Source organism: Alexandromys fortis, unplaced genomic scaffold, assembly GCF_014885135.2.
Source record: "Alexandromys fortis isolate MF-2015 unplaced genomic scaffold, M_Fortis_MF-2015_v1.1 scaffold_26, whole genome shotgun sequence".
Lineage (NCBI taxonomy): Eukaryota > Metazoa > Chordata > Mammalia > Rodentia > Cricetidae > Alexandromys > Alexandromys fortis.
The window spans coordinates 2928443-2955560 of NW_026067894.1; the positions used below are offsets into that span (position 1 = coordinate 2928443).

The 27118-nt window shown below is 50.8% G+C and overlaps 1 protein-coding gene across 8 annotated transcripts in view; it reads right to left on the reverse strand.

Moving 5' to 3' along the window:
• Positions 1–156: 156 nt before the first annotated feature.
• The window catches only part of Tmco4 (transmembrane and coiled-coil domains 4), a 63651-nt gene continuing 36689 nt past the window's right edge, over positions 157–27118 (reverse strand). For all 8 annotated transcript variants that reach the window (XM_050154857.1, XM_050154865.1, XM_050154876.1 and 5 more), the window contains 9 exons: positions 26360–26457; positions 25862–26005; positions 25111–25230; positions 23742–23906; positions 22563–22699; positions 17957–18041; positions 5795–5912; positions 4179–4296; positions 157–1241 (listed from right to left, as the gene is read on the reverse strand). In XM_050154857.1, the coding sequence (XP_050010814.1) occupies positions 837–1241; positions 4179–4296; positions 5795–5912; positions 17957–18041; positions 22563–22699; positions 23742–23906; positions 25111–25230; positions 25862–26005; positions 26360–26457 (1390 nt within the window). In that variant the 3' untranslated portion in view covers positions 157–836. The remainder of the gene's footprint in view (positions 1242–4178; positions 4297–5794; positions 5913–17956; positions 18042–22562; positions 22700–23741; positions 23907–25110; positions 25231–25861; positions 26006–26359; positions 26458–27118) is intronic.

Genomic DNA, 27118 nt, shown 5'->3' on the forward strand with positions numbered 1-27118 from the left:
CCATGGATGCAGATGCAAGACCTTAGAGCTCGGGTCTAAAATCCCACTGGCTAGACTTCACAGTGACTCCATGACTGATCAGCCATGTGGCCTTTAACAGATTTCCTAAATACACAGAGGCTCAGTTTCCCAAGCATAAAATAAAAGGCAGCCGCGAAGGTTAAGAGAAAAGGCTTTAGTATTTATTGGTCCCTCCCTGTGTAATCCTTTTATCATCAGGCCCTCTATGCCAACTGTGAATTCTGCCTTTATTCCACTGGCCACCATTCTATACAGGGCCACCACGTCTCACAAGCTCTGGGTGGGGTGACATTCACATGACATCCGTCTCTCAGTTATTCCTGCAGTTGTGCAGTGCACGCACACAGCCTGCACATCTGTATGAGACAGCGCTGACTGGACCTCCCAAGAAGAGGAGAGAGAGAGAGAGAGAGAGAGAGAGAGAGAGAGAGAGAGAGGAACTTCATTGGCACCTGAAAACACCCTACTGGTAGGGCTTGGGGCTGGTGGGCAGCCCTGAAGAATCAATAAAAGATCAGGAAGACACTTGGTTCCACTGAAGGTGGAGGAAGAAAGAGCATGGGGACTTCCAGTCTCACAGTGACTCTTGGGCCTCTGGAGCCTACACTGGCCTGGAGCTGGGCTGATGTTGCGGGTCACATGGCCAGTGTTCCCTCAGGGAGCAAGCGTTTTTCTCACCAGCTCTCCATTCCAGGCTCTTTCTGTTTCAGAAAGGCACCTGTGGAAATTCCACAACTCCAGAACTCTCTGAGGAGCCCAGAAGTATGAGAGAAAATTGAATACAGAAGTCTAAAGAGATAACTGGACTCCTGGGGTCAGTCCAGTTCTGCACAGGACTCCCGGGTCCCTTGTGTGCAGTCAGGGCAGCCCAGTGGGTTAGGACCCACACCATGGCTGCAGATCACGGGTCCTTCTACTGGACTGGCAGCAGCAGGGAGCAAGGCCTCTGTGGATTGGTCTGGTTCTGTTGGCATCTGGGATAGCCTGGCACTGGAAGGTCCAGCGGTTTTGAGACTGTCTCCTGGGCCAGGTTCCCGGGTTTGCCCATCTTGGTGGATTGCCTCATCTGTGGAGACTGAGGCTGTCTGGAGAGGCTCTTCTTGGGTCAGGCTTCCAGGACCCAGTAGGAATCCTTTCTCACCCCAGCCTGGCTTGGTACGAATGCCCACAGACTTCAGGATCACATCCATTTGCTTGGCGTAGTCCAAGTGCCCGTTGACCTGCAGGGAGACCATGAGTGAGGACCACGGTGGGTAGGTGGGCAGGATGGTGGGTAGGTGGAAAGGCCTACCCTTTCCCTGGGATCCAAGTGACTCAGCCAGTCCCTCAGCATCCTAGGGTCCTAATTTTCAATGGTTCTCAAGTCCAGAGTGCACTGGGGGCAGGGGTGTGTGTGTGTGTGTGTGTGTGTGTGTGTGTGTATGTGTGTAACTTCAGACCCACAGGGACAAACACCAACCAGTTCTCCATGGACAAATTACAGCTGCTTCCCTGAGCATTTGGGATCCTGGGGAAGGAGTGGGGACTGGTGCCAGGGCTGTGTGGGAACAGGCGGCCAGGAAGGTTGGTGTCACTGTCATTGCTGCTGACTTCAGGTGGCCATCACACCTACAGCCCACAGCTCTAGCCTCCTCTGCCATAGGCTGATCCAGGTCTTGGCAGGTCTACAGAGACCCAAGATGGAGTCATTGCTGTTGGTACTCCATGTTTACAGCCAGCAGCAGGGCAAGGTAGGTCATGGATGGGCGCGACACAGCTGATGTGGACTCAAGTTTTTATCCCAGGACCATCTTCCCCAGCTGTCCTACCAAGCCCTGCCCACTGCCCTGTACAGCCAGATATCACTAATACAAAAGCAGCCATCTTCCATGAATGATGTCTCAGGACACACCAGGCCCCTCCTGGTCAAAGGCTCATCGACTACTGGCCAAGAGACTATGAACTTGAGGAGTCATCAGGTCCGTGTGGGTAGGGGTGGACCCCAGCATTTCCCCTTTCCTGCCTTGCAAGAGACCTGGCCTGGCTGCCACCACCCCACCTGTCCGTCCTGAGGACCCCTTCCTTGGCCACTAAGCCCCGGGTTCCTCGCTGTCCCCGCTTCTTCTGTAAAATGAAACTGGCAATAACCCCAGCACCCATCATGTGTGCTGGCGTGAGCAGGAGACCATGTGCATACGGGCATCCACCAGGGCTGCAAACTGTTGACGAGGTTGAGGAACGCAGGTGGCACCAGTGTGTGGCCGAGGGCCCAAGCTCTGGGGTAGCTGCCCTGGGTTTCTGGCTTGAATCTACAATGTCCCCCTCGGGCTCATGTCCCTGACTGATCCTTCTCTAGTGGTGTTGAGAGAACCTTTAGGAGGTAGGGCCCAGCTGGTGGAAGAGGGCACCGGAAGTGGGCTTTGAATGTGCCGCTTAGGCTTGGCTTCCTCCCTCCACCTTTGCTGTCGATCCATCCCTCTGTGAACAGCTTCCGGCTGGACTTCGCCTGCCCTGTCGAACTGAAGCCGAATGCAAATAAATCCCCAATTCAGTTATTTCTGCCAAGGGGCGTGGTCACAAGCGACTCAGAAAGTCACTAATATGCTCGTGTTTTACACGCCCTGTAGCCTCAGTTTCCACATCTGAACCATGGATCAGTATGTCCTCCTGGGACCTTTCGCAGGGTCACCTGATTCACAATGGCCATTGTCACCGGAAGCTGGTGCTATTGCTGACTGCTGTACTCTGTGGCTGGCCCTGTGTTAACTTCTAAAATCAAGCACATCCTTCGGGACACGGAGAGGTTTGTCCTGGACCAGAGCTTCCTGGGCAGCTTCAAGCTGAGCCCTGGGGTGGTAAAATCCTTCACCAGCTGCAGCCCAGAGAGGCTTCCTAGCCAGGGTCCCTTTCTCCACCCCCCACCAGAGATGGTCCCTGCCTGCCACAGGGAGGAGGGATGGGACAGGTCTCCTGGCTGCTGGTGCAGAGGGAGCTGCCAGGCAAATCCTCCCGAGGGAGCCCTGCCATCCCCTCCTCCAGCAGTGAGCTGCCAAGGAAAGCCAGGGACACAAAGGCAATGCTAATTACCTCTAATTAGTCAGAGGAGGAAAGCACTGCTTTGTTGGGGCCACTAATGTGATAAAGAGCTATTATTAGGCAGGAGCTGAGCCAAAGCCAAGGTGTTTGAGGAGGGAGAGGTCCGCAAGCAGCCAGTCTCCAAACTGGAGAAGTGAGGGTAGTGTGTGTGTGTGTGGGGGGGGGGAGGCTGAAGAGGAGAGGAGGGGGCTAGTATCAGGGAGCACTCACGAGCCCAGGGCCCTGGGTCCTGCATCTTAAGATAACTCCCAATATGATGGCTGGGCTTAGAGCTGGATTATGTTCTTGCTTGGCCAGCACCAGGGACGACTGCTTTGCATCTAGACAATGCTCCGCACCTGAATCCTCTGCTTGCTTTGGTTATTGCTGGGGTGAGGGGCAGGGGCAGCCCTGACCAGTAATCTGGTTATTGCTGCGGGGGTGGGGGAGAGGAGGGTGGTAATTTGAAGACTCTAGCTAGGGGTTTGGATCCAGCCCTGTGAGTTTCTAGTTGGGAGACCGGAATTCTCCTAAGCTCGGATTTTCTCATCTGTAAATGGGACACAGCAGTTCCTGCCTGGCAGTAGAAGCTTGAGGATTACAGCCAAGGGGGAAAGGCTGGCATGGAGCCGATAGGATAGCCGATAGATCTATGCAGGTGCTACTGCCAAGTGCTGCAGTGACCTGGTGCCCCTCATCCACAGGCCAATGGGGAGCCCTTGGAGGGCCAGGCCAGCACTCACAGTTATTCTTTCGGTCCCTGCCCTAGCCACGCCCACTCCTGTTTTTAACCTCTGACCTCTGCTCGCCATCGCTCTGTTCCCTGTTTTCTCTCCCGGTGTACACATGGGGCTTTGCCTCTCTTCCCCTCCCCCCTTTCTCTCTCTCTCTCTCTCTTTCTCTTTCCTGTAATAAATACGTTAGCTTTATCTTTTGTGTTTATGTGTCTGTTACCCTCCGCCACCGCCCGCGCGGCTCGTGCCCTCCCGCTGGTGGGAAACTGTAGCCGCTTGCTCGGGTGCTGGACCCTGGACCCGCCGGAGTTTGCTGCTGCTCTGTGAGCCCGCCGTATTTTTAGGAATAAGATTGGAAATAAGACTCACCACTGCGGACAGGTCCACGTTCTCCATCCTCCGGTCCTGCAGCAGCACGGGCTGGAGGCCTGCGACCCGGAGCTGCACGGAAGATGTGCGGTACACGAAGCTCAGCAACCAGTCTCCCCTGCAGGCAGAAATGGGCACCGTCAGCCTGAGCCCAGGCAGGTTGGGCAACTGACTAACTGGGCACAGCGGGACACTGTGTAGCCTGGGTTGGCCTCAAACTCACAATCCTCCCACCTCAGCCCCCAAACGCTGGGATGGCATGTGGACACCAGGTGGTCCGCTGACACTCCGAGGGGCTTTGACCCACACCTGGTGCCCCCTCCTGAGATGAATCCCTTTAAATAGGAACCTCACCATTTGCTCTTCTCCTGCAGGCTCCTCCATCATAGGCCTTCCACTGTCTGTCCCTCCGCCTTTAGTGGTCACCCAGAACCTCTGGTTCACCCTCCCCTCCAGTTCCGACCTCTGAGCACTGCATTGCCTTATAGCGTGGGCTGCATGCACACTTTTGTTCAAACCTGCAGCCACTTGCCCCAAGTCCCTCATATGTATGGATTATATATATATACATATAACATATTATATATATGTAATTTTTTTCCTTAAATGATAATATTTAAAGTTGGGTCCCTGGGGCCCGGGCAAGCGCTCTGCTCAGTGGACTGCCTACTTGCCTAGCATGCATGAGTCCTGCTTTAGATCCCAGCACCACATAAACCAGAATTGGTGGTGCATGTCTGTGCATCACAACACTTGGGAGGTAGAGGCAGAAGGATCTTTGGTTGTAGAGAGTTCAAAGCCAGCCTGGGCTGTAGGAGAGCCTGCCTCCAAAAGATAACGGTCACTGTCTCCTCCTTCCAGGCTGCCCTTAGATTTTGAGCTTAGAGCGACATCATCCTATGTTTTCACTGCAGGTCCCTTATCCAAAGCCCTTGGGACCTATGCCTGTGGTGGTTTATGAGGCTCGCGATTTGTAAGGCTAACCAGCCTGTGGCCTGCGGCATAAGGATGTTCTTGCAAGCTTGGAGTGGGGGCGCTGCTTTTTGGGAGCTTGAGGTTATTGTAGAGAATGAAATTCTGAGGGCCTCTCCTCAGACTCCAAACAGGGCTGCCCCCCCTCCAGTGGATCCCCAAGTCTCCCTGCTTGCCAGAGGTCCTGCTGCCCAGGGTGCTGGCCCTCCATACTGCCAGCAGCTTCTTCCATCTTCCCACCCCTGCTCAGAAATCACGCTCCAAAAACAGAGCCCGGATTCCACTGCCAATGGCACGCATGCATGCCTTAGCCTTAAAGGGCTCCCGATTGGAGCCCTGGTGTGTTTCAGTCTCAGGTGCCACCCCCACGCTTCCCCTACAGTTCTAATCTGCTGAGTCATCCTGCAGGTGACCTTGGGCCTGCCGCGGGGTGAGGGGCAAGGTAGCCCCCTGTCAATGACCATCCTGCAGGGGGAGATGCTTTCCAGATCTGAACCCCTGGCCTGGCTGCACAGCTGACAGCTAGTGGCCAGCTTCTGGTATCTTCTAGCATAGAGGCTTCCTGTCTCCAGCAAGGGTGTGATGGGGCACTAGCTGCTCAGGAGATATTGCTTCCTTCCCCAAGGCATGAGGTTCAGACAGACCTGCAGTACCCGTTGACGATTCTTCCGGACACCACCTTCCGGAACGGTTCCCAGTACTTGGGGTCCCCTTCTACAGGTGCACCCAGAAGGACCACATCCTCGATGATCCCTTGGCAATCTGGTGAGAGAGTCCAGCAGAGTCTGTCAGTGGTCTATGCCACAGTGGGTCCCCATGGGAGGGGGTAGGGTGCTGCATGTGTGGGGTGGGACGGAGAAAGGTTGGGGTGGCAGGGGGCTTAATAATGACAAACGCGATCACTGTCTCATACACATACGTACTTGCACATGGATACACACGGGCAGCTTTTGTGCTTGGATTTCTCATTTCTGCAACTGCTCCTTAGATCTTATTCATTTTCTGCTATTACTCTGGGGGTAGGCGGTCCTCCATCCTATTACCATGGGGTGGGCGGTCCTTCATCCTGCTATTTCCATGGGGGTGGGTGGTTGTCCATCCTGCTATTACCATGGGGGTGGGCGGTCCTTCATTCTGCTATAACTTTGGCAGTAAGGAGTCATCATCCTTGGTTATATTGCTACGTTTAGGCTAGCCTGATACATGAAACCCTATCTCAAAAACAAAACCAAACCCCAACAGAGCAATTGGAGAATGATAACCCATGACAGGCCATGGAAGAGTATTTCACTGTTGCTCCTAAATCTCTTAAAATGTTTTATTTTTCTTTAAGTGTTTTGTACGTGAATATGTACATGAGTTGTATGTTCAGGTGCCCTTGGAGGCCAGAAGACGGTTCACTTGATGCTATGGAGTTAGAGGCGGCTGTGAGTTGCCTGAAGTGGGTGCTGGGAACCGAACTTGGATCCTCGGCAAGTACAGCCAAGGGCTCTTTACCACAGAGCCAGTGTTCAGGTGCCCAGGAAGCAGGTGTTTTGCCACAGCCACCCTCCATCCCTAGAGGATGTGAGAAAACACACAGAACATTTCCCATCTTGTCATTTTTGTTTAGTTTGAGACAGGACCTCGCGTATCATAGGCTGGTTTAGAACAAGCTATGGAGTTGAGGATAGCCTTGAACTGGCGACCTTTCCACTTTTACCTCCCTGCTGTTGGGAGTAGGTCACCACTCCAAATTAATGAGGCCCTGGGGATGGAACACAGGGTTTCATGCATGCTACACAAGCACTCTATCAAGTCAGGCACATGTCCTGTCCTTTATCGTGTTAAAGTGTTCAGTTTGGGGGGCTGGAAAGAGGGCTCAGTGGTTAAGAGCTCTTGCCAAGGACCCTGGTTCAGTTCCCAGCACCCAAGTTGGGCAACTCACAACCAAAACCCCAAGCTCCAGGGGATCTGGCACTCTCTTCTGGCTTGTCTGGGCACTCACACCCCTATGCTTAGTAAAAGAATAAAAATAAACCTTTAGCGCCCAAGGGTTTGCTCAGTGGCGTCAAGAACATCCATGCCGTGGTGCAGCAATGGTCCTTCACTTTTGCTGTGGTTTCTGTTTGTTTGGTTTTCCAAGACAGGGTTTCTCTGTGTAGCCCTGCCTGTCCTGAAACTTGCTCTGTAGACCAGGCTGGTCTCGAACTCACAGAGATCCGCCTGCCTCTGCCTCCCAGATGCTGGGATTAAATAGTGTGCGCCATGGCCGCCCATTCTTCCTTCACTTCTGTCAGCATTTTGCTCTCAGCCTACACCTCTCGGCTGCCCCCTGGACTCCTAGCACGGCACTTGGACCTTGTGGCTCTCCTACAAGTCTAGAGATGGCTGCCTTCGCTTTTTCTAAGGCCCATCCAAAAACCGGAAGGGACACTCTTTTCCCAGGGTCAGCCTTGACAACTCTGGATGTGATGTATAAATTCTAAAACCAAGCATTTAAAGAACACAGGGGGCCAGCTTCACCCATGGAATCCGCCATACCTGCTCTGACATCTGTTAGTCTCCCTGTCCCCACAGCGGGCCTCGCTAAAGGGAGACCGATTTTGACAGCTCCCCAAATGGCCAGAGAGGCATAAGCACATTCCCACATGCCCGTCACGTTGTCAGGAACGAGACTCTCAGTTGGAAAGCCCAGAGCATCTCAAGTCTGACCCGCAAAGTAGATGAATCCTGTGCCTCCCATCAGGGGTTCCTGTGTGCAGAGAGTGATAAGATGGGGATGCAGGGTGCCGGGGGGGGGGGGCTGGGGGGGCAGCGTCTGCCAGCTGTAGATGTGCAAGAAAGGCTTTGGAGATGATCTGAGCTGTGTCAAACACAAACCAAGTCCAGGGAAAAGATACTGACACTCGCTTGCCACGGAGGGGGAGGAAACCATAAAGGGAGAAGATGAACTGGGAGGAAGGGGCTCTGGCTGCAGTGTTGCCCCCAAGGGAGGCTCACACTGGCAGGAAATCCCTCCAGAGGAACCTGTTTGGCCGTCTGATCAGGATTTGAGATGGAGTCTTCCAAAGGCCCCCTAAACCTTCATTTCTGCTCTCTGATACCTACCCAGAGAGAGACAGCTATTACTATACCCCAGGAACCTCAAAATTAATCTGTCCCACCTGGCTTCTCCTGGCTGCCCCCCCAGGTGGGCTGAACTTAGGTCTGCCTTGGTTCAAGCAACTGGTGGGGCCAGCTTCATGGCTGGGAAATAAATCACACCAACGGCGATTGTGACTTGTGCGTTACCGTGGCAATGAAAGGGCCACATGACAGCCCCTGCCAGCCGTGTATTCCTGCTGGTGTCTGGTGACAGCCAAGCTAAGGTTTGGCCAACTGGGAGTGTGCGGGTTCTAGAGTTGGGCTACTCAAATAAATCATTAAAGAAATGTTTTATTAGTATCATTAAAATTACTTATATGTATGCCCAGGTGTACGTGCCCGTGAGTGCAGGGCCCAGTGGATGCTAGAAGTTGTCAGATTCTCCTGGAGCAAGAGTTACAAGCAGTTGTGAATGTCTGGACATGGGTATTGGGAATCAAATTTACGTCCTCTGAAAGGGCACTACTATATGCCGTTAACCACGAAGCCTTTTCTCTAGGCCCCTTTCCCCCTTTTTGAGACAGGGTCTGACTTTGTAGCCCCTTGCTGGCTTGGAACTCATTATAAAGGCAGATAGGCCTAGAACTCATTGAGATGCACCTGCCTCTGGCCCCAGAGTGCTGGGAATAGGGCATGCACACAATGTTCCTTAATTGAGTGTGTATAATTTGGAAATACAATTTCTCGTAAACTGAGGATTGGGATCTGTAATCAGTTGTTTTTATTCTTTAGTCTTAGCTCTTTGGGGGTACACCACCCAGCTCCCAAATAAATCCCATAGGGGCTTTTGTTTTATTTTGTTTTTGAGACAGGGTTTTTCTGTGTAGCTTTGGAGCCTGTACTGAAACTCACTCTGTAGACCAGGCTGACCTCAAACTCACAGAGATCCGCCTGCCTCTGCTTCCCAAGTGCTGGGATTAAAGGTGTGCGTCACCACCGCCCAGAGCTTATTCTTTCTTATGAATGCCTGGCCTTAGCTTGGCTTGTGTCTTGCTACCTTTTCTTAAATGATCCCATCTACCCTTTGCCTTTGGGTTTTTACCTTTCTCTATTTATTTATTTGTTTGTTTGTTTATTTATTTATTTATCATGCATACAATATTATGCATGTGTGTATGCCTACAGACCAGAAGAGGGCACCAGACCTCATTACAGATGGTTGTGAGCCACCACGTGGTTGCTGGGAATTGAACTCAGGACCTTTGGAAGAGCAGGCAATGCTCTTAACCGCTGAGCCATCTCTCCAGGACCCACTTTCTCTATTTCGTATATCTTTTCTTTCCTTTTTATTTCATGTCTGGCTGTGTGGTTGGGTGGCTGGACCCTTCTTTTCCTGCTCCTTGATTTTCTCTTCTCTAGATTTCTCCTCCTATTTATTCTCTCTGCCTTCCAGCCCCACCTATCCCTTCTCCTTCCTAGCTATTGGCCGTTCAGCTCTTTATTAGACCAGTCAGGTGTTTTAGACAGGCAAAGTGACACAGCTTCACAGAGTTAAACAAATGCAACATAAAAGAATGCAACACATCTTTGCATCATTAAACAAATGTTCCAGGGGGCTGGAGAGATGGCTCAGTGGTTAAGAGCATTGCCTGCTCTTCCAAAGGTCCTGAGTTCAATTCCCAGCAACCACATGGTGGCTCACAACCATCTGTAATGAGGTCTGGTGCCCTCTTCCGGCCAGCTGGCATACACACAGACAGAATATTGTATACACAATAAATAAATAAATATTTTAAAAAAAACAAAACAAAAAACAAATGTTCCACAGCATAAACAAATATAATACTTCCTAAAATAATATTCTACAACGGCGACCTAGTCAGGAATAGGCTGGCTGTTTCTGTGCTTGTGCACATAAGTAAAGATGGCAGCCACTGCTCTGCACAAACAGTCCCTGCTTAGCAGCTCCTGGTGGGCCGTGTTTATTCCCAAGCGTCTACCAACCAGGCATGGTTGCTCCCTGCAGCTCAGGACTTACTTCTGGAAAATCCACAGGCATTCAACTCTCTCTACCCTCTGCTCTTCTTTTAGATTTTGCATTAGTTTGCATTAGATGACTAAGGAACTTCCTCTTTTCTACTCTCTTACTCCCCTCATGATGCATCATAGGTAATTTCTACACGTGGATCTTGCAGTGGTTTCTCTCTTCCTCTGTCTAACCTGCTACTGAATCACCCAGTATGGTTTCCACCCTGCTTTCTCATATCCAGAAGTTTCGTATGGCTCATTTCAAATCTCTCACTTTTTATTTTTTCCAAGCGTCTTGCTCATCTGTTAGTTTTCTTCTATCCTTTTTCTTTTCAGACAGAATCTCTATATGAAACCCAGGCTGACCTGGACCTCATGGTCCTCCTGCTTTGGGGCCTCCTGGATGCTGGGGTCACCCTCTGGCTTTTTTTTTTTTTTTTAAGAAATACATAGGCATTTATTAAGGGTAAAACTCACAAATCAGAATTCTCCGCTTGACCGGTTGAATCACGTGACCCAAAGAAGCTGCCGACCAGGCATGGAGCAAGGGGACTGAGAGAGAAGCTCTGGCTTTTTTTTTTTTTTTTAAACATGGTTTGTTTGTTTTGTTTTCTTTTTGAGACAGAGTCTCACTATATAGTCCTGGTTGAACTGGAACTGGATTTGTAGATGAGGCTGACCTCGATCTCATGAAGATATGCGTGCCTCTGCTTCCCAGGTGCTGGGGCTAAAGGCATGCGCCACTACATCTCTGGCCCTTTACTATTTATTTTCAGCCTTTAAGCCTATGCCTTCAATAACTGTAATGTGCTGTTCTTCTAGGCATGAGGCCTGAGCTTCTTTCTTTCTGACTTAGCCTCCTAAGGGCTGGGTTACCGGCCTGTGGCCTCACACCCTCCCAATACCTCCTTTGACTTTCTATTCCTTTCCTGTTTTTTTCACCTCTTGGGGGCTCAGCTCAGCACTTTAAGGAGTATCTGCTGCAACTTCATTAGCATTTATGGGGTGTTTGTGATGGGGGAATTTACACAGCAAGTTAGCAGGGAGGCTAATTAGTTTACACATTTGCCACTCTAGAAAGATGCTAATACCCACCTGTTTCTGCCCACCCCCTCACGTTCTGGCTCTCTGGCTCTCAGGTTTGCTGTTTTTAAGACAGGAGCTCATCTGTAGCCCAGGCTGGCCTTAAATGCGGCAATTCTTCTCCATGAGTTCAAGTGTGAGCTACCACACCCACTATTTCTTTAGTTTTGCTATTTCATTCTGGCAGCAAGGAGACTTAAACTTAGGGCCTCGCACATGCTGTATGAATTCCCACTAAAATGCATGCAGCCTCTTCCCCTTGCATATATTTTATTTTTACTTATTTACACACACACACACACACACATATATCTTTGAGACAGGACCTTACCATGTAGCCATGATTAGCGTGGACCACATGTAGATCAGGCTGGCCTCAAACGCAGAGCTCTACCTGCCTCTCGAAGGCTGGGATTGAAGGTGTGCGACGCTATACCTAGCTTCCTCCCCATTTTAAAGAAGATGGGGTCTTACTCTGTTGTACAGATTGGTCTTGAACTTCTGGCCCCACATATTCCTCTTGCTTCAGCCTTCTTTCTGCCTGAGTAGCTGTGACAGCACCAGGCGCAAGCTTTGCCACTCTTTACTGTTCCTGGAATGGTTGACGTGGCTGTTGACCGAGAGCAATGCTCATCCCTTGCCCGAGCAGCCCTGCGTTGCCAGTTTTGGATGCTAGAAGGACTGAGACCTGCCACGACCCATATCTCTCAATGTCCTTGGAACACGAGAACGTGTCCATGGACCTCCTAAGCCTTGACCCCCACCTCAGAAGCATCTCCAGAGACTGGAGGCTCCCCTTAAGCCTAGAGAAAATGATTCTATCTTGAACACGGCTGTAACTTTTCCTTTCCTTTGAAGGACTGTGCCATGAACCAAAAATAAGCCCTTCCTCCTGTAAGCCTCCACTTGTCAGGTATTTGGGTCACAACAGAGACTAATACCACACTCAACCATAGTCTCACCTGGATAATGTCCCAAGAACCCTGAACTTTCAGGCTGTTAGGATGGTTCTCTGGGAGACTGTCTGGACACAGCTGTCTATCAACAGGTAACTATAAATCTCTTCCCTGCTTTGTAGATTTAATGCCTAATAAATGTTTATCCAGGAAAATGAAAGCGGGATCACACTGGTGGCCGTTTCTCAGGAAATCTGAACCGCTGCCGAGTTTTACACAGCCTTTCAATGCAAGGCAGTTTCTCCAGCAGGTGCTTCTAAAAGCTGGCTTCTGGGACCTGGTCACGGCAAGTGGCTGCTGGGCCCTCCTCTTCTGTGAAGTGTGTCCCCCAAAGCCACAAGGTGGAGCTGTGCTGACCACAGTACTGAGGGTGTCTCTAAGTAGGGCAGGACCTCAGGAGCCCGCAGGGAAGGTACACCATACAAGGCCAAGTGCCACCCTCATGGGATGGTAGGAAGAGCACCGATGTGCGTGTCAGCAAGGGGAGGGCCTCCTGGGCCTCCTGGACCGATACTCTGTGGCAGAGTCCTTAAATTAAATTGAAAACAGAGATGGTAGTCAGAGGATGGGGTGGGGGGAAGGAGGAGAAGAGAGCAGGAGAGCGAGGGAGCTGAGTAAGAGCAGAGATTGAGGTGGAGGAGAAGAAGAGGAAGGGGAGAGATGCTACCAGGTAGGAAGGGAGGCTGCTGGATGGCTGGGCCCTCTGGTTTTGGGCTCCGCGCGCGCGCGCGCACACACACACACACACACACACACTAGCCTCTCCTGCTCCTTGGCACACTGGAGAGGGGGCAGTATTCTCCTGAGTTCTGCAGAGGTCAGGCAGGGCTGATTAACTCCACACTGTGGTGGCTCTCTGTGTCTGCGATTAGCACATGAAAGGTTCACGAAGCTCATCAGCTAACAGCCATGAGATTGTAGCATGTAAAACTAACCAGACTTGGGGCTTAATTGAGTCTTCGGGTCCCCAGGCGTGCACCGAAAGTCGCAGCGGTAATTATCTGAAGAACTCCCCACTGGGGTTCTCCAGTGCAGCTCAGTTCAAGCTGATAAAGATCTTTCCTACCTGGCATTTCCACAGCAGCCTCCAGCCTGACCTTTCTAGAGAGTAAAGGCAGAGACACTGAGATTCAGCTGGCTGATTAAGTCTGAACAGGGCGCCTAGGCCTAAGCAGACCACACATGCTGGGTTGAAATGGAAGGCCTTGTTCTCTGTGGAGCTGGCATCTCCGTGTCCCCACGTGTCCCCTTTTAGTTTTTTTTTTTGCCTTGACGAAGAGGGCTAATAGCTAAATTCATAGCTTAATTACAGCACAGGCTAAGAATAGAGAAACACAGTGTGTCCTGCTCTTTTTTTTTTTTTTTCCCTTCCAACCTGACACAAGCTGAAGTCATTGGGAAAAAAAAACTTCAGTTGAGAAAACATGCTTGGCCTGCAGGCAAATCTGTGGGGCATCGTCTGGATGAACGATTGGTGTGGGAGGGCTCAGCCCACTGTGGGTGGTACCGCTCCTGGGCTCTATAAGAAAGCAGGTTGAGCAAGCCAGGAAACAGCACCCTTCCATGTCCTCCGCATCAGTTCCTGACTCCAGGTTCCTGCCCTGCTTGGGTTCCTGCCTTGGCTTCTCTCAGAGATGGATATGCTATAAAGTGTAAGGTGAAGTAAACCCTCCCCACCCCCAGAAGTTGCTTTTGGTATGGTAACTATCACAGCTACAGAAGTGTTGAAACACAGGGTAATAATGACCGTAGCCTAAGCTCCTGCATGGCTACTGCTTCCTGGCCAGCCACGTACCTAACTTCTTTAGAGATGCATTTCCACTTCATCATGTGGCTAGTCCTGTGAAGCAAGCATCCCTGGACCTTTTTCTCCAGAGACTAAATGTGGAATTTGCTTACTCAGCTGAGAACAGCACAGTTAGGTTTGGATGCAGGCTTGGCTATGGGCACTTCTGGATCCAGGCTCTCTTGAATGGAAACTTCCAGATGGCTTTATATCTCCCATACCACCCCACCCTTCTCTTTGTGGTATTGGGGATTGAACTCGGGACCTTGTGCATACTAGGAGCACCCTAGCTCTGCTACGCACATTGATGTATATTTTCTGGCCTTTACTGCACCAGAGCCAAGATGGGGATAGAAGTGTCTACCTCTCAGTGCTGCTGGTTTTACTCAGTGAGAGAAAACAGGCAAAGCCTTTCTTACACACAGGGCCTGTCACATTGTCCGTAGTCAGCAAGAGGCAACTGTTAAAACTCAGAATAACTTTGACAGGCAGTGGCATCATTTGACCAATCAGCCTAGCGCTGAAGTGACGTGCCCAAAGTCACCCAGACAGAAACTAGCAGAGTCTGGACTTGAATTCAGGTCTCTAAACTCTGCGGCCAAGGCTGCTTTGCTCCCATGACTCTCCCTGTTGTTCTGCATCTTGAAGATACTTGGAAGAGTGACAGAATGAGTCTGTAGATGGGGAAAGACGGGGAGCCAGGAGGGGTGAGCAGAAGGGAGGGACCCCAGAGTCCAGCAGAAGCAGGCTTTTTAATTGCTTAGCAAATATGCCCCAGGCATGCTGGCTCAGCCCTGACTTTGTGGCCAGGGTCACTGGGCAGAGACAATATGCAGTGCCCTTAATTAATTCCCTTCCAGTCCCTCTAGAACGAAGAGGAGAATAAATGCATAAATAAGCTGAAGCAGAAATTGATTTTTTTGGTTCTTAGGGCTTTTTTTTTTCCCCTGGCGGAGCCAGCCAGTATGAATCAGTCTCAATTGAACCCTCCCTCCAACTGTCCAATTTTAAAACCCTTTCAAAGCAAATACCGAGAGAAAAAAAAAAAAATAAAGGGATGGTCCATTACGATCCGGGGCCCAGGGTCTCTTAGCGAGCACTCCAGCGGAGGCTCTGCTTGGCAGCAGGCACCATCACCTTTACCTCTGCCACCAGCTGGCATCATTCCCAAAGCAAATTGATGCCGTTGGCCGGGAAACAGACCACTGCGGTGGTGGGGGTGCTGTTTATCTCCACTAATTCTAGCATTGCTCATTTCCTGCTCACTTGGCAGGTGTGCTTCCTGTCTGGGTTTGGAGAGGGCAGTGGGGGTGCAGTATAAACACATGCAGAAATGACCTAAATCTAGCTAGCTGCTGGCAGCAAGTCCATCGACTTCACAGCCAGAACACAGCCAGTGTCAGATCAGTCAAACCATAGGCAGTCATTAGCTCTTGAGCGTATCTATGTTGTACCTTCTGAGTGTAAGGGTGCTTTGTTACGCAGTGCTACTGTGACCAAAGCTGACCAATACACCCCTCTTGACTCTTTAGAGTGTGTGGGTTTTTTTTGTTTTTGTATTTATTTATTGATTGATTGATTGATTGTGTATACAACATTCTGCCTCCATGTATGCCCACACGCCAGAAGAGGGTGCCAGATCTCATTACAGATGGTTGTGAGCCACCATGTGGTTGCTGGGAATTGAACTCACGACCTCTCAGAAAAGCAGCCAGTGCTCTTAACCACTGAGCCACCTCTCCAGCCCCTAGAGTGTGTGTTTTTATGTAGAAGATTTCATCACTTGAGAAGTCTCTCCTAAGAGAGATAAGCAGTGCAGTGATCACTGTATAAAGTAGCCACACAGAACACAGCAGTGGGAAACTGTTGAGACTCAAAAAAGTCATGGGAGGTGGCAAAGAGCTGAGGAAAAGGAGACACTGTGGCTGTCTAGGGATTCATCCAGTAGTCAAGAGTATCACAGGTGAGTTACCTGAGGTAGGTGGATTGATTTGCTCTATATCTATCCATATCATATCATCCATCCATCCATCCATCCATCCATTCATTTGTGGTACCCAAGAGGGGGAAGAATGTGTATAAAAGAAATGTCCAACATCCTCCACCTTTATATCACCCCCACTTCCTTGTTGGTTTTTGCCTGACCTCAGCTTGGATTTTCCTGGTGAGCATAGCAGATTGCCAGGCCCTTTTGTATGGTGGTTGCAGGTAAACCAGAGCTACTTGAAATAGGACCGCAGTGTCTTCCCATTGTTACACTGACTAGATACAGGCAGGGGAAGAAGGCTGCTATAAGCTAAAGGAGGTGGGAGAAGGGGTCCAGGTGTGGACCTTCTGTGGCCAGCACTAAGGGTGGTAGGTATATCCTTGTTGTCTGTAACCAGGAGAATAGGACCTACTGTTAGTCTGATGGTAGGGAGACATTTGGTTCACAAAGAGCAAGAATGGACCGACCATACTCCTGAGCTCCGGGACTTTTCCAGGGTGCTTTGGTAATGCCAGCACTGAAACGAATTCTGGCCTTTCCAGGTCTAGCTGATGTCAGACACGCCATTTTTCTTTGCTCTCGCTGGCTGGGGAGCAACTGTGTCATGTTCTCGGGCTGACCAAGAATAGGGGCAGCTCTGTATGAGCAGAAACTGATGGTAAAGGCTCCCCAAGACATCCTTGCACTGTCTGGGTTAAAGATTGGCCAAAAACACTGTATGGACATCCCCACTTGCTCCTCAGAACAAGGGGTAGGACCCTCAATTCTGTAACTGGGGGAAAGGAAGCTCAGAGTGCTCAGGTCTTGGCAATAGTGGCTGCCCCTCCAGCTCTTCATAGCCTATCTGCCCTGCATGTGCGGGAGCCCTCTTCAGTGTCTTCCATCTGTATGTGCTACCAGGAGATGGGGGGCAGGAAAGCCTGTGTCCCAGCAAGAGTGGCAGAAAGCTTTGCAGCTCGCTCCCCAGACAGATGCCTCCCCCACAGCTTCTGCAGATGGGTCTGAGCAGAGCTGGCATCATGTCTGGCAGCTCTCACCCACCAGTGGCAGCAACCCTCCACCTGGCATCTCTCCCCCCTCCACCTGTTTTAGCACAGAGAGGTTGACACAGGGGCCTTACACACTCTCCAGGATATCTATGGTAGGTTGAATGTGGCCTAGAAGATTTGCTCAGCTAGAATTTGTGAAGAAGGTCTTTCTGGGAAAAGGGTCTACACAGATGTAATTAATGATCTTGTGATTGACCCAGGTCAGAATGGGCCCTTAAGTCAATGGCCCTGTTCTTAGAAAAAGAGGAACAGGAAGTGGTGACGTGTAGAATGGATACAGAGATTTGAATAAAGAATCTACAGTGCAAGGATCACCAAGGGATGCCAGGAACCACCAAAGATGGCCAAGAGCAGCTAAGGGATACCAATGGCCACGGAGGTCCTCCAAGGACTGCCAAGGGTCATTAAGAGGGGGGCAGGGACCATCAAGGACCAACAAGGGATGCCACAGACTTCAGCGAACTGATAACAACAGCCAAGGACCACTAAGGACAGCCAGAGACTGCCAAGGGATGCCAAGCCACTAGAAGCTGGAAGAGATAATGGAGGCTCCTTTCTCCTGGGCTCATGGCAAGCATGGTCCTGCAGACCCCTTGACTTTGCGCTTCTCACTGTCACTCCACGCAAGAACATGCATCAGAGCACAAGGATCACTGTCGTCACGATGGGGCGGTCTGCCACCCATGTCCTCTATGCACAGAGCTAACCCTCTTTCCATGTAAAGACTATTCATTTTAACTGTTATTTTAAGGACTGGGAATATACTGTGCAAAACTAACGACTCCAGGCCCAGAACCAGGGTCCTGGGGGACCAACTTGAGGAGGGTGTTTGTGACAATGAAGGGACTTACTTTGTTCCTGAGCCATTTCTTGCAGACAGAAGTAGATGACTCTGGCTCCCAGGCTGAACCCAACCAAGGTGACAGGTCTCCGCCCCTGAGGGGAAACAGGACACAGGTGTCTCGAGATGTTACAGCATGTCAGTCCTTGCGTGGACCGCAAACTCCCCCTCAACTCTTGCTCGTGTGCGCAACATCCAGGTTCCTGCACTCTGAAGTGTCAATCAGTGGTGTCAGGGTCCTTGCGCATGCTCTGGAGTTGGCAGCTCTGGAGTTGGCTTCCACAAGAGCAGACGGCCTCCGGTTGGGCTAATTCTCTTTCATCTCAAGCCATCATCGGCCATGGCTCATCTTCCCAGCTAGACGGAATGAGCCAATGACAAGGACTCCCTTAGACTCATCTGCCTACGGCAAAGGACTGGGGTGATGTGGGGTCCCTCTGGGGATGGAGAGATTAGACACAAGTGCGATGTGATGAGGAAAACGTAGAAGGGCAGCAGAGGGAATGTAGGGTAAAAGGGACAACCGGAGCAGGAAACCAACCAATCACTGAGCCTCCTGATTCTGAGCCCTGAGCCAGTGAAAGAAACACACCCTGGATCTGAGACCAGGGCCAGGGAAAGAAACATCTTTATCCCTGAACCCAGAACCAAAGAAACATGCCCTGACTCTGAAACTAGTGTCAAAGAAACACACTTTGTCCCTAGAATCAGAGCCAGTGAAAGAAATATGCCCTGGTCCTATGATTAGAGTCAGAAAGCTAAAAAGGACCAGTGAAAGAAACACAGTTTGGCCATGAAGTCAGAGCCACCTCTGCCCCTGATCAACTAAACTAACCAATCCCTGAGCAGGGAAAAAAACGAACCAATCCCTCTTCTCCCTGGTAAAACTCCACCCCTAAGAAGCCATATATAAGTCTCTCTGCCTGTTCAGTTAGAGGCCACCTCATATTCCTGGCAGAGGCAGCCACTCCTGGACTCCTTCTCAAATAAATCCCTTTCTTGAAAGAGTCTTAGGTGACGATCTTCATTCTTCGGCATAGGATAGAACTGGCTGGGATGTCCCTTAAGGGACTGAGCTGAAAAACCTTGATGAGACGCCCCCTTAGGGAGCCTGAGCAAGACGGAGCAGAACAGAAGAACCTTGTAGGACTCTCCTTAAGGGGAGCTGAGCAAAACCGAGCAGAAAAAAAAAGAAACAACTTTTCGCCAGAGCCGGAGAGTGCTGTATTTCTGCAGGAGCTTCCCCTTTAGCAGTGTTAGCACAAGAAGTAACATCTTAGTCTGGGGAAGAAGGGGAAAGCTCTGTTAGGAAGTTCTCTTAAGGGAACATCAGAGCAGAGCTCAGCTGTAGCCACTCTCCAGGAGAAGAGCAGGATTGCTATATCCTGCGGGGAGACCATCCCCCAACACACACAGCTTCAGGTAGCCTGGCTTCCTGATAGTCAGAACACCTGTCCTCCAGGGCTGAGCTGTCCTATTGCGGCTCTACCCTCCAGAGCTGTCCTATTGCGGCTCCAAGTATAGCCTAGCTTCTCAATTAGTCAGGATATTTCTGCAACTCTACAGCTTTAACACATTCCCCTACAGGGAACTTTGTTTTTCTGGATAGGAAACAATAGGATATTGACTGGGGAGCCTGGAGAAACGATAAGGCATGGGACATGCTAAAGAAAAATACATTGGGTAGCAGGGTCCAGCTGCACACAGGAGGCAAAGGAGCAGGTGTTCAAAGTTGCTGATCATCTTAGGGTCCTTTCTCTCTCTGTCCTGATTCTTTCTAGGCAGGCAGCCAGAGAGGAAGCTTCTAGAAGTCCTTTGTAGTTAAGGGTGTTCCCAGGGTGGGAGTCCTGGCCAGGAGACTGAAGACCAGGGACAGCTTCAACTTCTGGGAAATGTCTTTCATTTCTATGTTCCGAACTCTGAAAGTCTGGACTGTGCACACGATGGTGGGGGATGCCTTCAGGCACAGAGAGACACCAGTGCTTAACACAAGAGGCCCGTGACTAAAGGAGCTGAGGCTCCCAGAAGACAGTGTGAAGATTTGAATGAGAACGGCCCCACAGGCTCATATATTTGAATGCTTGGTCCCCAGTTGGTGCAACTGTTTGGGAAAGATTAGGAGGTGTGGCCCTGTGGAAGGAAGTGTGTCACTGGGGGTGGACTTTGAGGTTTAAAAAGCCTGCACCATTCCCAGTTAGCTCTCCCTGTCTCATGCTTGCGGACTGAGATGTGAGCCCTCAGCTACTGCTTAAACACCATGCCTGCTTGCCTGCCTAACCCTCCGGAACTGGGAGCTTCAAATCAAATGCTTTCTTTTATATTTCCTTGGTCATGGTGTCTTGCCACAGCAGTAGAAAAGTAACTAAGAAGGAGTAACAGCTTCTGCTGAGGTGTGCACATTTTAGATCTCAGAACCTGGGAATGTCACCTAATATCCAGGAGAGGGACTATGGTGGTTTGAATAGGTGTGGCCACCATAGACTCATGTGTTTGACTGCTTGGCCCATGCAGAGTAGCACTATTAGGAGGTATGGCCTTGTTGGAGTAGGTGTAACCTTGTTGGAAGAAGTGTGTCACCGTGGGGGTGGGCTTTGAGGTCTCCTATGCTCAAGCTACCTCCAGTGTGGTTCATAGTCTCCGGCTGCTTATAGATCAAGATGTAGAACTCTCAGCTACTCTCCCATACCATGTCTGCCTGCACGCCACCATGCTTCTCACCATGATGATAATGCACTAAACCTCTGAAACTGTAAACCAGCTCCAGTTAAATGTTTTATAAGAGTTGCCTTGTTCATGGTGTCTCTTCACAGCAAAAGGACACTAAGACAGGGACTTCACAGATGTGACCTAGTCAAGAAGCTTAGCTGGGTGTAGTGGCTCACACTTGCGACAGGCAGCTGAAGCTGGATGACTGCTAGGAGTTCGAGGCCAGCCTGGGCTACACTATGAGTTTTAGTGCGGCCTGGGCTACAGAGAGAGACACTATCTCAACCAAAACTAAACAAATAAAGAGGGTCGCAGGAGGCAGAAGGATTCAGCAATCAGAAGGACACAGGAGTCAGAGGAGCGCAGGAGCCAGGCAGAAGGGAGGAGGAGCAAAGAGGAAGCTGCCTGTGGACACACCAGACAACACTAGCTTTGAAGATGGAGGAGGGTCAACCAGCAGAGGAGGACAGAGGCCTCTGGGAGCCCCAGAAGGCTAGGAAATGGATACTTGCTTGCAGTATCCAGAACAAAGGCAGCCTGTGAGGCCAGACGTCTGCTCACCACACTGAGAGGAGAGTACACTCATGTGAGGTGAGGATGCTAAGAGCCAGAACCTTCCTTGGTCGTTGACACCCAGACTGCTACATGGGAGATGATAAAGTTCCACCTTGTTTAGCCAATGCTGCTTCGGTCTTTGCCTTCCAGCCAGATCTGCCAAAGAGCTACTCTGGTTTTCTTTTTCATTTTGGGAGGAAAAGATACAGGGATTGGCTGGAGTTGGCAGTTTCCCAGGCAACATTCCCAGGTTGGCAGAAACTGCTGGGTCTCTCGGTATCTACTCTCCCCTTTGTCCACAGTAATTGAATTTCAGCTGGCTACATGCCTTTTCAGAATAAAGACTGGATTTCCTGGCTCTGGGGGCAGTGAAGTGTGAGCATGTGACTAGTCTCTGGCCAGGGAGCGGACACCGAGAGGCGGTATGGCACCTGGTTTCTTCTTCAGCTCCTCCTTTCTCCTGCCTCCTGGAGCTCAAGTACTGTCATCCTGGGGTAGGAAGTCAAGTTATTGCTGCCATACCCAGGGCAACAATTGCGAGGCCTTGACTTCCTACCGACTTCCTGCTCAAGGCAAGAGGCCTCTCTCCCAGGGCTCATGCACCATCAGATTGCCCGACATGCTCTAGGCTTCTCCAGCAAAAGTAAACTTTCACCTTATGTGTGTGTGTGTGTGTTTGTGCATGTGTGTATACATGTGTGTTTATGTTTGGGTATGTGTTTACATGTATGCATGCATGCATGCATGTATGTATGTGTATGTGTATGTGTGTGTGTGCTGGCCAGAGGTCAACACTGAATGTCATTCCTGGAGCTGCCTACCTTGTTTTATGAGGCAGGGTCTCTCACAGGCGGGAGGGGGTGCTGTGATTTGGCTAGTCTTGGTGGGCAATGAGCCCCCGGGAGCCCCTTGTTTCCATCTCCCTGGTGATGGGATTAAAGGTGTGTACCATCAAATCTGGCTTGTTTTGTGAATGTAGGTTCTGCAGGCAAGGGTTTTTATCAAATCTCTCTGTCCCTGATCCAAATTTTACTTTAAAGCTACTTTTTTTTAAAGATTTATTTTATTTATGTGTATATGCGTATATATGCCATGTGGGTGCAGGGGCCCGAGGAGGCTGGAAGAAGGAGTTGGATTTCTTGGAGCTGCGCTCACAGGTGGTTTTGAGTTTCTTAGGATACTGCCCTGATTTGAACTTGAATGGCAGGAAAGACCACTTTCTCCCCCAAAGCTGCGGGGCTGCTTCCAACCAACTTACTGTTGGGGCTCCCATCCGCATACACGGCACATGCATCGGTATACAAGCTTCCGTGGTCTGCCTCCCCGCCCACTCCACCATCACCATCCCCGGGTACCTGCTGCCTTGAGAGGAGGATGTGTGCCAGGTGCTTGCCAACCTCTGCGGACCGGTGGAGACATACCCCCCAGGGGTTGTCAATGACGTTGGCGACACTGAGGAGGGAGGCTGGCCAGGTCAGGGCAGCCACGATACCTGGAGAAGCGGGGAGCCTTGCTAAGGTAGTGTGGCCAATGGATGCTCTAGTAAATGCATATGAGTCTGTATAGGCAGGAATCTGAAAGGTTTCCTCTAACTCGCAAAGGGGGGAGACTTGAAACAAACATTTCTGCACACAAACTACATCTCTTGTCCAAGCACACATCACTGGGAGATTCCAAAGACAGCCCCATCTACGTACCCCATTCAGTATTCTAGATCCACCATCCTACCCAGGTCATGTGACCTGTGTAGGGCAAAGAGACAGCAGGGGTGAGGCTTGCACTAGCCTAGGGCCCACCTCTGCTGTGTGTCTCCCACTGCTGTGGGCTAGGTTGGTCTCTTCAGGAGGTGAGACACATGGAACAGAGTCAAGCTGTTCAAGTTGCCTGAGACAAGCTGGCCTGAGTCAGGGACAGTTGGCTGAGCTGCCGATCTACCAGCAGACCCAGGTGAGATGAGCCAGCTCTAGCCTCGCCTCTCCTGAGCTAAAGCATCAGTGTGCCATGAGGTCGGGAGCGACCTGTTATGCAGCAAAAGCCAATTGATACATTATGCAATTAATTGGCTGTTGCCTCGTCTCTTGGTACTAAAGCCACACAGACTTTTCACAGAGGAAAAAGCTGAGGCAAGAGGATTGCAAGCTTAAGATCTGCCTGGACCAAGTTAATGAAACCCTGCCTAGAGATAAAAAGTAAACACAAACTTAAGGGAGGGGAAGGTTATGATCAAAATATATTTCAATTTAAAAACTGTTTTTGATTATAATAAAAAAAACCTAGTTGAAGATTGATATAGCTCCGGCCATTTGTCTTGTCTACAAATGTACAAGAAAACTGTGATTTTTTTCCCTTCTCCACCCAAAATAAAAATGCAAACACAGCGCTAGAGAGGCTGATTGGTGGAATGTGTGTTTGGCATGCATGAGGCCCTAGGTTTGATCTGCACCCTATGTCTCTAACATGGTGCCAGGCTCCCTTGGGACACAAGCATTTGAGGACTTGCGTCATACCATGGTTAGTCAGGGAGGGGTGCTTACCAGAGAGCACGGTGTACTTGAGAGCCTCCTGGGCCACCATGTTAGCGAGGCCGCTGAGGATGGTCTCCAGGGCGTTGCCCAGCTCCATCAGGTACTTGGCTTCCCACGCCAGGCAGTACTGCTCCTGGCTGCGGGCTAGGGTCGTCCACGGGGCGCTGAATGTGCCTGAGGAGAACACAGGTAGATATAGGCAGCATCCGCTATTGGCTGTGGCAGTTGATGCTCCGCCCACTGGATCAGACTGACAGCGAGAGGGGCCTCTTGCTCCTGAGGGTTCGCCCTGTTCTCAATCAGCTGCAGTCAGTCGGGCAGACGAGCACACTGCTCCCCTATGACTGTGTCCAGAGATGGCTTCCAATCCCAACTCCTGCCCTCTTTAAGATCTAGGGGACCCTGGGAACATCACCATCTGACCTTGAACCTCACTCTGCTCATCTGTGAAGTGGGAAGGTGTGAGATACGTAAGAGAAGTGAATTGTTCCAAAGTAAATATTCCTTCGCCTCTCCCAGAAGGCCAACATCAATCTGCTAACACGCAGGGGACTAACATGGAGGCCCCGTGAGCTGGCAGCATCTAGACTCCAGAAACACCAGCTGGGAAAGAATACGGAAGTTGGAGTTCTGGAATAGGAAGAGGCCTTCATTTCCTCACCTAGATCATGGAAATGGGAAATGACCTTGAATGAGGACCAGGAGACCCAGGCTCACTGTGACCATCTGCTCCATCCTCCCCTCCCTATGGCCCTCTGTCTTCAAAGCCCAGCAGGGCACCCGATCTGATCCCACTTGTTTCTGTCTGTGGCAGGGCACGCACCTGCTCCGGCCCCTGGTACAGGCGTGTAAATGGCACAGCTCTTGAATCAGTTCCCTGCTTTCTTCCTCTGGCCCACGGGGTTCCAACCCTATGCCTCTTCTACGGCCCTTCTGACAGATCAAAGACAAGTGTACTCTCCCAGCCCCCAAGTTCCTGTAACTTGCTCTCTCTGCAACCTCTCTTGCATTCTGCAAGAGCATAGAAAACGGCTGCATTGCTCCCGTTGACTATCGAGGGCTTGGCTTTCTGTGGGGCATGTGGTAAGGCTGGCATTTATGAATTGCGGGTGAGGCTGAAGGATGGTGGGTAACGGTGGGTGGAGGATGGGCCATCTGTAGTCATTGCTGGCTGGATGAATGAATGGCTAGCTAGATGGGTGAATTCTGGCGTGGATAATGGGTGGTTGGGCGCACAAGTGGAGGGTAGAAGATGGTTTTCTTACCTCTCTAGATCTATTTCCCCCTCTATGAAAAGAGCCTCCCACGTCCACCCCCTAGAGACACACAGGAAGAGCTAGCTGTTCCAGCCTGCGTCCCTCCCCACCCCGGTCCTCACGGTATATGCCGGACCCAAGCCAGCCCGTGATGGCAATGGTGACGTGCAGCTGCCTGCCTTCTGTCAGAGGCAGGAACATGAACTCCTCAATGGCCCCGACTCGCTTCTTCATCTTGTACCCTAAGGACACAGAAACGATCACTTGTGACATGTGTTCAGCTCCTGGACAAATGCGTTGCATCTGTGAGCCCTTTAAGACGGGTACCACCACTGTCCTGATCAGAGGACACTAGGACACTGCCCAAGGCCACCAGAGCCACAGACTAGGTAGGGAGCGTCTGAACCACCGCCGTGCCCATGTTTCCTGTTGGGAATTAATTGTCACAGAGACGATATCAATTGCCTTGGCAGTGTTACACGTGCCAGAACGTGACTGGAGGCCACGGGCACGGGCAAGGATAGAGAGCTGAGAGAAGGACATGAGGAAGCTTCATGCCTCCAAGGGATGGTGCCTGGGTACTTCTGGGGTGATGGCAACAGACTCGGCCGAACAGGCTGAACTCTTTCTCAGCAGCTACTTATGGGGTGCCCATGGGAAAAATTCATTTGTCAAACTTTGTCCTGACCCTGGCTGGGCTGAATGTAAGTCCAGCAACTTCTGAGACATCTGTCTGCAAGTCTACCTTGGCGGGGCTCAGAAGGGGCAAAGCCACATCTCCTCATCCCCTCAGGAGGCCACCTAGGGTACCCTTCTGGCTGAGTCGTGCTGGATAAGAATCCTTTCCAACTCCCTGTTCCCTTTCCACCTCACCTGTCAGGCCCGCTCCAGCTGCACCGAACAATGAGGTCATGACAGCAATGCCAGCCACAGAGCCCAGTGCGGCTGCCCCAGCACTGCCAATGATTGTCGCAGATCCCGCAGCAACAAGGGGGGCAGCTAGCCCCCCAGTCACACCTGCAAGGTTAGAGCTCAGTTAGGATTAATGGGTTCTTTTCCAATGAGTTGCCCACTGCCTTCTGTGGAAGCTTCTAGCAGTGCCTTTAATTAATTAATTTATTGTTTTTGGAAACATACTTATATAGCTCAGGGTGGCCTCAGACATTCTAGGCAGCCAAGGATGATCTTGAACTACTGACCCTTCTGCGTCTATCTCCAAGTGCTGGGATTACAGGCTTGCACCACCACGCTCAGGCAGCTTCTATCAGTGTTAATGAGTGTATTTACTACTGAGCTGAGTGCCTATCATGTGCTGGGGCCACCTCCTCACTGATAAACAGACCATGAGCTAACCCCTATAGCGGGCCTCACCGATCACTGTCCCGCCTCCAACTGTGGCCAGGCCTATCAGGAGATAGCGTTTCCACTTCCTCCGTTTTTCTTTCTTCTTCCGGGATGCCTCTGCGGTCCTGGAGAGAAGAGGCTGGTCTATGGCTAGTTATGGGTCAGGAGCCCTTGAGATCTCCCACCTCACCAACCCCCAAACCCGAGATCAATGGTAGGCAGGCCCTGGACCATCAGCGACTGGGGGAAATCTCAGTGAATGGGGCAAACTACTTACCCTGCAGATCCATCCTAATGGGTGCAATTTAAATAATGAAAAGACAATAATAATAATAACAACAGCAACAACAGCAAGAGAAACGTAGAATGGCTTTCACAGAAAAGATGGACCCAGAATGAGTACAGTATGTACCCCCACCTTGCCAGCAGAATCCACCTCCCATGGGGATTTTGGAAAAACCATCTCCTCCACAGCAATTACTTGTGGGATGGGCTAGTGAAACATCTGTATGGATGATGGTGGCTTTGTGTCAACAGCTGGATTGGTCCAGACTCAAAACACAGATGCTATAAACCCAGCCAAGGGTAAGAAGGCATCTGCAATGACAGGTTGGGGATTTTGCAATCTAGTTTGTAGTTCTTTGAGAGGGTCTCAAGGCCCTGGCAGGCCGTTAGCTGAGAATAACCTGGAACTCAGGGTCCTCCTGCCTCTGTTTTCCAAGTGCTGAAGTCACAGGCACGCACCACCGCATCCAGTTTATGTGGTACGGGTGTCAAGCCCAGGGT